This window comes from Rhea pennata, chromosome 1, assembly GCF_028389875.1.
Source record: "Rhea pennata isolate bPtePen1 chromosome 1, bPtePen1.pri, whole genome shotgun sequence".
NCBI classification, from domain to species: Eukaryota; Metazoa; Chordata; class Aves; order Rheiformes; family Rheidae; genus Rhea; species Rhea pennata.
In genome coordinates this window covers 136488717-136502368 of record NC_084663.1, presented here as the reverse complement: position 1 = coordinate 136502368, position 13652 = coordinate 136488717, and the positions used below count along the sequence as shown (strand labels likewise).

Below are 13652 nucleotides of genomic sequence, written 5' to 3'. Positions count from 1 at the left end.
GTGATCATTCACTTTTGTTTGATTCCAAAACACAGCATTTAGTTGAAGTAGAATTCTTCCTATCAATTCAAAGAATTTATAAACTAAATGGAATATATAGTCTGCATGGTCTGGATATACTGTTGCAGTATGTCACAATATGTTTAATATTTTCAGTAGCTATTCTCTTTGCGGCAAGCTGTCATCTTGTTTCTTTGAACACTCTGTGTTGATGAGCTACTCCTTTGGTCTGGCTGTTAACATTTGGTGTTTTGCCAGAGTAGTAAGTATTAATGCAACACAAAACAAATCTTATATAGCCTAAATTGCTTCTCACAGATTCTATGACTTCTCAGTTTTTGATAGAATATGTTGCTTGCTGTTCTGTCGTTCATTTACCATCCCCCCTCTGTCTGCAGTAGACCTTCCTATGTATGTAATTTAGTCATCCACAAATGTTACCTCTTTCCTGCTCATGTGCCCCCCACTTTGGAGCATGGGGTATTCATTAATGAAGCAGTCGTATAGGTCTCTAAGCACTCTGCTGTTGACATCCTTCCATTTCAAAAATTAAACATTTTATCACTGCTCTGTGAAATTCTTTCATGGTTATGTCCTTAAAAACTGTGCATTTTATGCCATCAGTCCTCTTTAGGCATGAAATTAATTCAGTAATTCAGAAAAATACATGGATCAGCATATCTGTCAAGTTTTATGTATGGATATTTGGTTGTTCTTGTCAGCTTCTGCACTTCCATTTACCTGGAGGTTCTTTTAACAGAGACCAGCAGCTCTACTGAATTAAAGTATATTTGTATTAAAAGTAAAAGGTCATTTAGCCTTTACTAAGGTGATTTTATGCCCAGGAAACACAGCTTGACAAATCTATTCTTTGCACAGGGAACAGCAGGTAATTCTTTCAACATATGCGCATGACTGCAGACTTGATAGGAGCACCTATAGGGCAAAATCATCATTTGTTTTTTTTTCCCTTAATGCACTTAGTCTTTCTTTGGAGAGAAATAATACCTTGTATGCCTAAGAACAACGTAAGCTCTTTTTTTTTTTTTTTTTTTTGGTAAGAAGATATGTGACTTCTGGGATTAACAAGTTCATCACCTTGATTCCTTTAATACTTTGTTTAATTTGTGTAAGTTAATTTGTGAAAGTAAAAAGACTGCTGGTTGGATCAATATTTCAGTTTCAAATCATGTTTAATCAGAGATTTTTGCATTTCTTTTTTCACTGTTGTCTTTTTGAAGACCATAAAATTGTTTATTAAAAAGATGTTTGAACATGTTTATTCTGTAAATAATGAAAAAAATCTTTTATGTAAATTTAAACCCATGCAATTTCTTAAAAGAGAGCCAGTAATGTCTTCTTCCAAGGCATTTTTACTCAGCATAACATTAGGATAAGGGGATGTAAAGATAATTACATTAGATTCTGCATGTTACTTCAAATTGTGAATATATAAATAATATTTGTTGGGATAAGACTGATTCCTGAAGAAGTTCCTTGAAAGTTTCAACATGTTAAACAGCAAATACTGTATGAAATGTGAAGTAAAACTAACGATAATATTTTCTCATTCAGATTGAAGCAAAGGAAGTATATGCTCAGAGACAAACTCTACTGAAAGATATTGAAGTCATAAGAACCAGAGAGGCAGAATTGAAGCAAAGAATCGAGGCATTTGAAATGTGAGTTACTGGTGGGCCTATGCAATACTAAACATTGTTCTTTCTTTCTAGACAACATGCTTCAACATGCTGTTGCTTTTATGAAGTTGAAAAGGATTTTACCTATTCCAAGAGTTGTGAAAGTGTTTTGAGCGGTATTGCATATCTGCCTTTCTTAGCAGATATACGGCAGGGACACCTCATACAGAGCTAAGCTTTAGTTTTTTCCTCTCATCCAACCAAAACAGGGTGGCATTGCTTCAGAGGCAAGGAGCCAAATGTTTACTTTGCAGTTCAGGGAGACGGGAACAATACGAAATTGTAAAATTGAGGCATGTAATCCTGCTTTTGTGTTGATATCTATTAAAGTGTTGTGCTTAAAAAGATTGTTTTTCCTTAGTTAAAAAAAAAAATTTTTTTGCCAGGTTTTCAATACTGCTTAATTTTATTACTCTTTCCTCTGATTTTGTTTTAGAGAAAAGAATGTCACAAAGGCTTGTTTTTCAGCATACCAGCAGAGGGTGCTTATAGAATAGCATGCTCTGCATTATGTTTTCTGAAGGCTTTCCTAGGTGGGAAACTGAGCTTGGGTTACCCCAGGATAGCTGCATAATAGATTGGTGCTGGTTTTTAAATAGGGCAATTTAGTGTGTGCAAATTCTCCTTGTTCTTAATGAATGACAATGACAGATTCTGATCATAATTTTAAATTGCTAAATTTCTCCAAGCAATCAATTACCTTCTGACTTCTCTAAATGTTATTAAAAAAAAAAAAAGAAAAGAAGAAGTTTTGCCTTCATAACTGGTCACTGTCTATATATTTATGAATATTTCAGCACTCAGAAACTTCAGGAAGAAAAGAATAAAACAATTGATGATGCACTTCGACGTCGAGAGGTTGCCGTGAAGAACATAGAGGAGACTTATGACCAAAAGCTTAAGACTGAACTCTTGAAGTAAATTTTTCTTTTGTCTCTTTACAGAATACATATTTCCTATGAAAACAGAATAATATATTTTATAGAATTTATTGATCAGAAATATAACAAAGCAAGGACTTTAAAAATGTGTGCTAAGATTTTTATTTTAATCAGTCTGAATTGTTTACATGTTGCTTATATCTCTGCTACTGAGACTTGACGATTCTGTCAGGTTAAAAGAAAAGCTTGCTATGTGAAATAAGTATCTTTTAATCCTAGGTTAGGTTATTTTTGTAACTTAAGTTTTGTGTTATTACCTGACAAAAGGTTGTGACATGGATTTTTGTTTAGACAAGAAGATGTGAGCAATTTTAATGATTTCCTGTGGCTGGAATTTAAATACTGATCATTTTACGAATGCGTAAAAGGCACAGAGGTGAAGTTAGCATTAAAGAAGTGTTACTATTTTCTTGGAGAAGGGATGAGAGATACAGTAGCCCATATGAAGTACAGATAGACAGGTTCTTACCTCAACCACCCATTCACCTCCTTTTTGGGCATCTGTCTTACAGATCACCTTATGTTATTAAATCCCATCTGTCTGAATGTCTAGTTTCAAAGAGTAGTTCTAAGCAAATTCTTTGAAACTACAATGTTATCTGTGACCACTTTTGAAACATTGCAAAGGGTTTATGCTGACTTTGCTGTTACAGGTGCTTTGAGTGCTTTGGCCACTTGAGGGTTATTTCAAGCTTCAGTGTAGGCAAGTGCTCTCAGGACATTGTTGCTCATGCCTACCTGATGGCATGAACCTCACTTCCAGTTAGGAAGGTCAACCAAATGGCTCACACACCATGATTTGTCTTCAAGCCAAGTTATTAACTGTTAGTATCAGCTATCAGTAAATAGTAGGTATTGTCTATGCTGGTGTATCTTCATTTAAACTACAGAAGACAGATGTAAAGAGTGGATGTTGGTAAAAAAGGTGCTTTAGCTGAAACTGAGTTATTTCAGTTATTTGACAGAGAACAACAACATGCAATGAATTGTTTCACCTTGGTTAAACCCATGTATCTTAATTTATCCAGGTAGTCCATAACTGCTAGTTACAAGTAATGCTTTTAAGTGCTTTTGCTTCATGTGGAAAAGGAAGTCATTTTAAGGATCATCTGTTGCTTAGCTTATTTTATCAGTAAACAAAATATTTTAGGCATTCTCCAGACGCTCAAGTAGATAAAAACCATGTCCTTATTAATCTTTGATGAGAAGTAGTGAAGAACTGCTATTTAGTGTGTAGAAATAATGATGTTTGTTAGAAAATAATTTTTTTATTATTATTAAGTAAACTTTAAATTCCATGACTCGGAGAAGGATCTCAGTGATCTGGGCCATTTACAATTACAAGATGGGGATAGAGATATTTGATAACGTTTATAATGTAATGTGTCCCAATCACACAAAACATTGAGTACTCTTAACTGTTGTAGATTTCAGTAAAATTGAATATTGAGGTTGAATGAGTGCTGGTTGTGGATAGTTGGGCAGTGCTTAGTGTCTTGCTGGTTACTGATGACAAACAGAGAGCCCTTGAGGCCAGTACTAGGACTTCTACTATCCAATACCTTCATCACTCACCTGGATGATGACACAGTGCATCCTCAGCAAATTTGCACATGATGCTTGATTGAGGGGAACGACTGCCATAACAAATGGCAAAGTTTTAGTGCAGAGGGACTTTGATAACCTGGTGATTGAGCCAATATAATCTCAGGAATTTTAACAAGAAGTGCAGAATTCTACATTTGAGACCAAATATCTCTGTGAAGTGGTTGTATATAGGAAAAGGAATTTGCTGAATAGCAGTGTTTCTGAAAGGGACATGGGAGTTACAGTTACTGTCAGGTTGAATATGATGCAGCAGCATGCTCTGGCAAATAAGGCAAACAGCATGATGGGCTACATTAGGAGGTGAATAGCCAGCAGGCTAAGGGAAGTTGTTACCCCTTCAAATATTGCTGAAGACTGCACCTGGAATACCATGCCCAGTTTTGAGGTCCCCAATTCAAGACAATTACGGAGAAACTGAACATGATCAGGGCCTAGTAGAAGTCTGTCAAGATAGTTATGGGACTGTTGGTCATGAGCTCTGAGGAAAGTTTGAGGAGGAGTAGCTTGTTCAGTCTGTTGAGGAGGCTGAAGGATGATCTAACAGCACCCACAACTACTTGAATTCAATTCAGTCATTTTTTGTAGGTTTTTTTCATATATTTTGTTGCTTGGGAGTCCTAAACGATCTAGTGGACCACAGTGGCCATAAACTGTGGCTTGAGAGGTTGGATCTTAAGGAAAAAAAGATTACTAATAGAACAGAGTAGTATTTGCATAGATTCCCCAGGGAGACTGTGGAATATACATCTATCATCAATTTCTGTGATTCTGTGAGAAAGAATTTTGTCAACAAATAATTGTGTAGTTACAGTTTAGTCTGGGAAAATTTGGAATTCCACCCCCCTACCCTCCACACACATCTACTTTGGGAATACATAACTGTTTTTACTTCTAGATATCAGCTTGACTTGAAAGAAGAATACATAGCTAGAACCAGCAGAGTTACTGAAGATGAGAAGAAGAATAAAGGTATCTCTGAGATAAATGACGTATCTGTTGTTAATTTCTAGAGCTTTTACCAAGAGGCTTCAAAACACTATTATCATTAAACTAAAGTTCAGTGACAGTTCAGTGTGAGTGACAAAGAGAATGCCAAAGCAGATATGGAAAAATATGTAACAGGATCCAGGGACACGTCAGCAACTCCTTGCAGTTCAGAATACGGTGGGAACCAATTAGCTGGTACTTCACATGGAGGCTGCAAAGTGTCCTTCTTTCTCTGAAGGTTTCCCAGCTACTTCTGAAGTTCTACCAGCTAGTTCTGTAACTGAAGTCTGGTACAGCCTGGTACTGTATCCTTGAAAGGTTGCCAGCTGCTACATTTATCATGCACAAGATGTTTAACTGAAGCTTGAGGAAAGGCAGCTGGAATGGATAACATATTTAGACTTTTAAGTCAGGGTCATGTGGAAAAATTATGTATCATGCGTGTGAATTTATGACTTAATTATGATGAAGTGTGTGTATTCACATATATATGTATACATGCACACACATATATACAGACGGATTTACTTAATTTTGAGGGAATGTGCTTGTGTGTGTATATACACACACATATAAAATCATTTAAATTTTGAATTAAATTGAATTTTTGTCTTAGCAACCTCAGTTGGGTTTTGCTGATGCAATATCTATCTTTTTTTAATGCAGCACTCTATACATTTTAATTTAACATTTGTAATTCTCCTTGCAGAGAAGGCTATTCTTTTGCATGAAGAAGCCATTGCTGTTAATTCAAAAAAAGAGGAACTGAAGCAAGCTATCTCACGTACGAAAGAGCTTGAGGTAATTGTAAATATTAATTTAGAAGAGCAGTATTCTAATTAGCGCATTTGAACTACATTTTCAAAAAAAAAAAAAAAGAAAATATGAAATAAGTAATTGCTAACTAATACAAATTTGTTTTTTGGGGGAAACACCTTTTAAAGATTCTGAAATGTTCTTTGTCTGCAGCTGGATTTGGAGTCAGCGAAGGCCCAGATTCTGCTGGTAAATAAACAGAATCAGTTGTTGACAGAAAAACTGAAAGAGGTTTCAGACTATCCCTTGCTAAAGGAGGAGAAATTGGAGCTCCAAGTGCAGAATAAAATACTTAGGCAACAGCTGGAGGAGACTCGCAGTGAGAACCAGCATCTCCGAGACAGTTAGTGTGAATGATTTTGTAAATTTCTTTTTTATGTGTTTCTACAGGTACTTGTTTAGAAATTTTAATTAAATTATTTTTATTATGTTTACTGGTAGTTCACTCTAATCCTTGATTTATGTTAGTGAAAAATGAAACAAGTGTCTTCAAAAACAATCTCAAAGCTTTGACAACTTGTTTTTATGCTGTTTTTTTTCTAGATAGATTTATTTTTCCTCCTGTAAATTTTTAACTTAGTTTGTGTCTGATGATTGATTAATGTCTCTCTTATTTATAGAATCATAAAGCTTCATGTCTTGAGTTCAGTTTTCAGATAGGTTGTAACATTTTGGCTGAGTTTGGGTGAACTATATAATCCTTCTCTACTTCCATTTTAGTTTTTTGAAAAGCATCTTTAAATAATAGTAACATCTTTGTTTAGTTTAGAAAATCATTGACAATAAATGCTATTTTCTTAAATACAACTGTATAATACAAATTTTGAAATAAGAGATAAATATAGTGATAATATTATGAATAGCCCTTTCATCTTCTGAAAAATACAGTATAGTATTTCCCTCCACAGCAATAGTATGGTTAGTAAAAGTAAGAAAAACTTTGCATTTTTTTTTGAGGGTTCACCTAACTACAGTTACAAAATGTGCGTCTGAGATTATGGCAAAGAAGAGATGTGCACCCAGTTAGGTAAGGTAGGAAAGTAAGGGTAAGAAAACCCTGAAGTAGCTTTTAAGTGACTATATCAACAAAAGTTTCGAGACCCGTATAAAAGCCAAAATATATCCCTAAGTATTTTATTCAGATGAAGTTTAATTGTGGAAGATTTGTTATGGGCTCAAAAACAAATCAGTTTGAAGTTTCAAAGTCATGTTATGTAAAAAAGTGAAGGCTCATATTGTTAAGTATCTTCTTTTTCTTTTTCTTGAAAGAACTTGCCCAGCCCTCAGCGGAGCTTCTGGCCTGCCAGGCAGAGTTGAGAAGAATGGAACATTCTAGAAAGCTGGAACAGGATGAATTTGAAAGTCACAAGCAATTTCTGGAAAAGCAGCTACAAAGTGAGGTAAATTAATTACTCTTTCTAATCTAAATAGTTTGAATACTACTTCTTCCTAACATCTTGATAACATTTACCCTTGTGTATATCATTCTGAATGTTACTGGAATGCTTTGAACTCTTCTTATTTTTATGTAAACAACTTTAAAAAATCAGCCAAAGTCTATCTTTTCCACCCTTTATGTTGTTGGTACTGACTTTCATTAGTTTACTACATATATGTGTTTTGACTTGACATGGAAAACACTTGGAAGTAAACAAGCATTCAGCAAGTCAGGATATTTTTATTTATTTGGATTATGTGTCTCTTCTCCTCCCCCTCTGCTCCCCCTCTCCCCAATATCCTCTAGGTTGAGCGCTGTGCCCAGTTAAAGACCCAGCTGTTGGACTCCGAAGCTACTCTGAGGAAGTTAAACATACAGGTTGAAGAACTGAAACTGCAGTTGAAACAAACACAGGCAGGTTTGTATCTCATACAAAAGAAGCTCCTTTTAAAGCACTCTTATCAAACCAACCTAAGCATTTCCAGAGGCTTAAAAAGGTCTTTGGTTACGTGGAACTAATATATCATCAGTGCATAGATTTCAAGTTTAAAATCATCTGTTTAAAAACGCAGTTTAAAATGGAAACTTACCCACAGCTTCCTTGCCTTACAAGAAAACTAAGGAGAAAACAAAAGGGAGAAAGGAAAACATACCTATCTGAATACTATCATTTTTTTATTGTTTATGTTACTCCTCACAATGAAGACATTAATGTTTGGTGATAACATAAATCACCTTAGTGGGTGTATTGTGTTTTAATGCTTTTTCATTCTATAATGTTAATATTAAAAATAATCATTTTGAAATTGTATTATGTGTCTCAATTTTAAACCTATTTTTTTGACAATTGTAGTCAGCGCTGTTAACTTGAGCACCTCATATGAGCATAGGAAGAGGAGGGCATTCACTCTGCCTAACACATGTAGTTCTAAAGATGCCTATCTGTCAAATTTCTAATATCAAGTAAAATAAATTTAGGTTTTGATACATAAACTTAATTAAAAATATGCAGTGGATATATACAACAGATACTGAAACAGGTAAAGTGTATATTACATGCAGGATATATTGCACATAGTTCAGTATATGAGATACTTAATATTATTCACTAGACCAATAAATATATTTTCATGTATGGTACAACTGTAGGTACCATATGTGATTGGAATTTGATCAGTGTCAATATAATAAATATTTTGAAAATAATTTTGTGTCTAATTAAATGACAAAGTACTGTAAGAAATTTTGCATCAGAGATAAGGATGTTGTAATCGTTTGTGTAGAATACAAGAAAGGTAGTAATTTGTGTGGAGAAAGATACTGCCCTCTAGTTCTGGGCTTACTGAAACATGCAAAAGCAAACCAGGAAGCAGCTAGCCTCAGAACAGTGATATTCAGTTTAACCAATAATTTTTGAGGAATATTTTTCTTTTAAACCTCATGCTGTGTGTGTGATGTGGCTTGTTCTGAATTTCTTTTAGATCTAAATATGACCAATCTATTAAGGCTTCTGGCCTACGCTGAGTCCCTCACACTTTGAACAGCATAACTGCATATACTGTGAATCCAAAGTGGTGAAACTTTAATTTTGAATGTAAGAAATCACAATTTAAGAAATCATGCTTTTTAGAATTGTTTAGTAAGAATATATACTTCAAATAAAGATTTACTTGAAGAGGAAGAGAAATGTATAAAATAATGAAGAATATCAGTCATAATTTGCACTTATGCAGTCTTATAAAGATATATTTAAATGAGTACATTAAACTCTCAGAATTGAAGTAAGTTTCATGTTAAGATCATTTTGATTAAATTGGAATTTAAATCCTGTCTTAATCTTTATGTTTACTTACAAGTCTCTCTATCTCTCCCTCTCTCTCTTCATGTATTCTTGGTCGTGTAGTTCTAGAAAATGAAGTGTATCGGAATCCAAAGCCTTCACTTGTTGACCGCTCTATCATTGACTTCACTGATGATAGAATTGTGCCTCCTGATATTTATGTGGATAGCGCATTCTTGAAGACTCAGATTATGAATGATGTCATTAAGGGAAATGCTGTTGCAAGAGCTGGTTATCGTCAGCAGCTGCAGACACGGAGTGCTTCTCCAGATTCTGACCTGGAATGTATGGCTCAAACCAGGGCTAGAATAAAAGAACTAGAAAAAGAGGCAGAATACTTGGAAGAAGCCTACAGAAACTATCAAAACCGAGTGATCCAGGATGCAGCTGCAAGCAGAGCATCAAGAAAGCAGCAGTCCCCTTTACTTCTACAGTGTGCTACTAGCAGAGCCCCCTTGACTACACAGCATGAACTTCTAGAGGACAATCCTAGCTCTCAGCATTCCCCTCTGAGCAGTCCAAGTGGTCCAAAATACATTGGAAGAATTGGGCAGGTTGATATCTTAAAAAATCCTCTCACACCACCACACAAGAGGGTGTCTTCCTCAAGACGCCTTTCTTCCACTCCTGTTTCCAAAATGGAAAGAGATCTCAATAAAAAGAAACTTTCAGATGGTAAGCTACTTGTTAATATGGTATGGTTTTGGTGTTCTGTTTATTGTTCCTGATTCATGATTGGAAGAGGAAGATTTAACAGTGATAATCTTTTACTCATTTAGTATTTGCTAAGAGGCAGGAGAAGGTTAGAAGCAAAATTTACTAACTGAATGGAATATCAGTTCTTCATGAAAACAATATTGAAGAAGTCCATTGAGAGAGGGTAAACATACTGTACTTAGTTCAGGTACTTTTAAAGATAAGACTATGCCATATAATTCACTGCAATTGTAATCTTATGCAGAGTTTCATTTAAAAGTTGGTATTTAGTACTATGAGACATTAATTATAATTTCCTAGCTTATACCAGCCTTTATATCTATTCTCATCTTTTCCTTTAGCAGCTGTAGTTACATGTGCACAGCAGAAGGTGATTACTTCAGCTGTCTTCTGTTACATTCAGGTTTCCAGTCTCAAAGGACTATATTTGCTTTTGTTTGTGCATTTTACTATGGCATCTTTATCATCAAATATTCTTGAGCAATTGTGAGGTACAGAAATACAGAGTTTTTTTTAATTATTATTGTCTGGTCATGACTGGAATAGTAATTTGCTATTAATTTCACAATGTCTAATAATTATTTTAATAATTATTTTTAAAAGTGGCAGTAGTCAGAAAAGCAAACAAAACAGAAAATTGAAAATAAAAGAAAACTTCATGCTATTTCAAATCTGTATATTACACCTGTTGCCTGAATCATGCAGTTCTTGTCATCCCATCTCAAACTTGATTTGGTAGGATGAGAAAAAAGTATGATAACAAGGATGATAATGATCAGCTTCTGTATAAAGAAAGGTTAAATAGGAAAAGGTAGTTCAGTTTGTAAGAGAGTTGGTTAAGGTGGGCTGTGGGAAATCTGAAGAGCCATGCATGATGTGGAAAAGGTGAAGAAGAACTGATAAATCACTGCTTCACAGAATGCAGAAACTAGGGGACATTCTGTCAGGTTTAAAGAAGGCAGAAAGTACTTTTTTGCATCATAAATAAGTTGTGGAATTTATTGGTCCTGTGGCAACAAGGATAAATCCAGGAATAAAACTTTCTTATCAGGAGGACCTGAAAAATTACAGATTGTTGAAAGCTGGGATAGAGTAAGGTGTCAGAGGTAAAATGTCACTCTATTCTTATTTTTAATTTTACCTGTTCCAAATATTTAGTAATGGATCTTGTTAGAAACAGGTTACGAAGAATGGTCTATTCTAGCTGTTTCTGTGTTTCTACATGTAGACTACGACATTCTGTTATTGAACCTGCTGTATTTTTATATTAGCAGTCAGCCTTTGTGTGAATTACTTACAGTCTATTCTTGTAGGCCTGCGCACAAAAAATCCTTCGTAACAGTAAAAGTAGGGTTGTGTTGTGAAATTAAGAGATGTCAAAATTTAAGTTCTATGTATAAGCTTAACAATCTTCCCTTTCTTTGTATCTGTGAGAGGCTAGTTGAATGATAGTTTGTTTATTTTTCTGTAGGATCGTTTCCTTGTTTAGTGCACAAGATTGGTTTGGTTCTGGAGAGGAATAGGAGTTGTCAAAGGAAGGCATTAACTGACTTTGGTATTACAGAAACTAGAAGATAACCTTGAGTGTGAATCAGAGTTACAGCTAGGTATTATGGTTTCAAGGTGAACTGAGTTGATCACTGCTCTCAAAAAGTGTTTTTCCACTAATACAGGCATTTTGTAAATTTGATTTCTTCTTCCTAAATACTGTACATTTCCCTTGCTATTTTATTGAATTATATCATGTTTGTTTCACTTAATATTTCAAATTCATAGCTTGTTTTTTTTTTAAGTCACTTCTGCCCCTGTTTTATGGTGATTTAATCAAGATGACGTTTTTCTTTCTTGCTGATGAGAATATTGTGAGGGACTATGTCAAGGCCTATTAAAGTAAAAATGCTATATCTGCCACTTCCCTTTATGTTTTAGAAAGTTTACTCTGTTGAAGAAGTTAAATAAGTTTAACATTACTTATTCTTAATAAACCCTTGGCAACTGTTGTGTTAACCTCTATGAAAGCTTAGTCTTGTTTACGATAACTGGAACTTCCTAGGTTATCTGTTTCAAGAAAGTAAATCATTTGCTATTTAGCTCTAAGAATTTTCAAAAATAGTGCAGCTTCAGTACATTCCTACAAGCTTTCAGGTAAATTTCATCAGGTGTTCACGCTTCGGAAGCCTTTAACTCAGAATCTTTAATATCTCTATTATTATTTAACGATCTTTAACTATTCTTACTATTTTTTTATATATATTTGTTGATCTTCCATCTGCTTCTCAGAATTTTTAGCATCAAGTATGTAGTGCATATTAATGTGAATACTGATACAAAAGAGTGACTATTGCTATTTTTTATCAGCATTTTTTTTTGTTTATCAGTAAAGAATATCTGTGTTTTCTTTTGACTTCCTGTAATTATTACTGCTTATCTAGTAAAGCACTACAGCCAGACAGAGATACTTAAGTTCTTGGACTGTGTTTAGAAATAGCTTTTTGTTTCGGAGAGTGGGGAAATTATGTAGAGAAGTAGGAATTTTAAGTGAAATTCTGATTAATAGGAAAGAATGAATTGATGATCAGAAAATGCAAGTGATAATGAAGTGGTGAAATTTACAGGTCCAAACAGAAGAAACAGGACAATAGGTTTAAAGGAAAGCAACTTTGAGCATCTTCCCAAGAAACCCAGTTTCCAGTCTCCTTAGCTTTTTCAAAGACAAAGGAAGATTGCAGGTGATTTGGCAGTTTGAACAACAAACTAGCTGAATTAGGTGGAAAATTTAATGACAGACCAATATAGCTACTGCAGTAGCTCTTAAACATCAAGAAGTACAAAAAGTAGAGCAAAGGGTACATGAGTAAGGGTAAATACAAAGAACAGATATAAATCAGCTCCTCCTTCATCAGGACTTCTGCCAGAACACGTTAATAAATCCTCAGTTTCTCTTGCAACTGATTTCTCACAGCCGACGACAGAATATGTCATTCAGCAGTGACCACCTCTGTACTGATACAGTACGTGCCCCTACTGAAATCAGAGCTATAGTTTCAGTGCTAATGTGCTATGCAGTGATTTATGTGCTTCCAGGCATTAGATTGCTACCGCTTTGATATCCCTCTGCTCTGTAACAGCAGGAAGTTTCAAGAGTCTTCTCATGTTTGTTTCACTTTGTATTTCAAATTCACAGCTTGTTTTTCTTTAAGTCACTTCTGCCCCTGTTTTATGGTGATTTAATCTTTTATGCTGGTATATAGGCGCTTTTATGTTGGTATATAGGTTATCCTTTTTGCCAGAGGTGGCTAAAGCGCTAATTAGTGTTTTTTGCTAGAAAACCATAAGTCATTCTGGAACCTTCCATGGAGTTTTTCAGTGCAGCTGAAGATGCTTATCTGAAGAGCTCAGGATAAATGTCAAGATATATATATATATATATATATATATATATATATATATATATATATATATATATATAGACATACATATATATACCCTGCATGTGAGCCTGAGAGATTTGCTTTTCCTTTAAATGAGCTATACTGGAGTCAATTCATGTGTAAGAATAAATTCCAGCTCAGTTACCAGCAGCTATCTTCGAAGGATGAAAGGAA

General features: G+C 34.6%; 1 protein-coding gene across 6 annotated transcripts in view; it reads left to right on the top strand.

Annotated features, from left to right (window-relative positions):
- Positions 1-13652, top strand: part of OFD1 (OFD1 centriole and centriolar satellite protein) — a 37099-nt gene that overhangs the window by 6699 nt on the left and 16748 nt on the right. For all 6 annotated transcript variants that reach the window (XM_062601034.1, XM_062601020.1, XM_062601005.1 and 3 more), the window contains 8 exons: positions 1576-1682; positions 2498-2617; positions 5145-5218; positions 5946-6037; positions 6206-6395; positions 7322-7452; positions 7797-7908; positions 9394-10005. In XM_062601034.1, the coding sequence (XP_062457018.1) occupies positions 1576-1682; positions 2498-2617; positions 5145-5218; positions 5946-6037; positions 6206-6395; positions 7322-7452; positions 7797-7908; positions 9394-10005 (1438 nt within the window). The remainder of the gene's footprint in view (positions 1-1575; positions 1683-2497; positions 2618-5144; positions 5219-5945; positions 6038-6205; positions 6396-7321; positions 7453-7796; positions 7909-9393; positions 10006-13652) is intronic.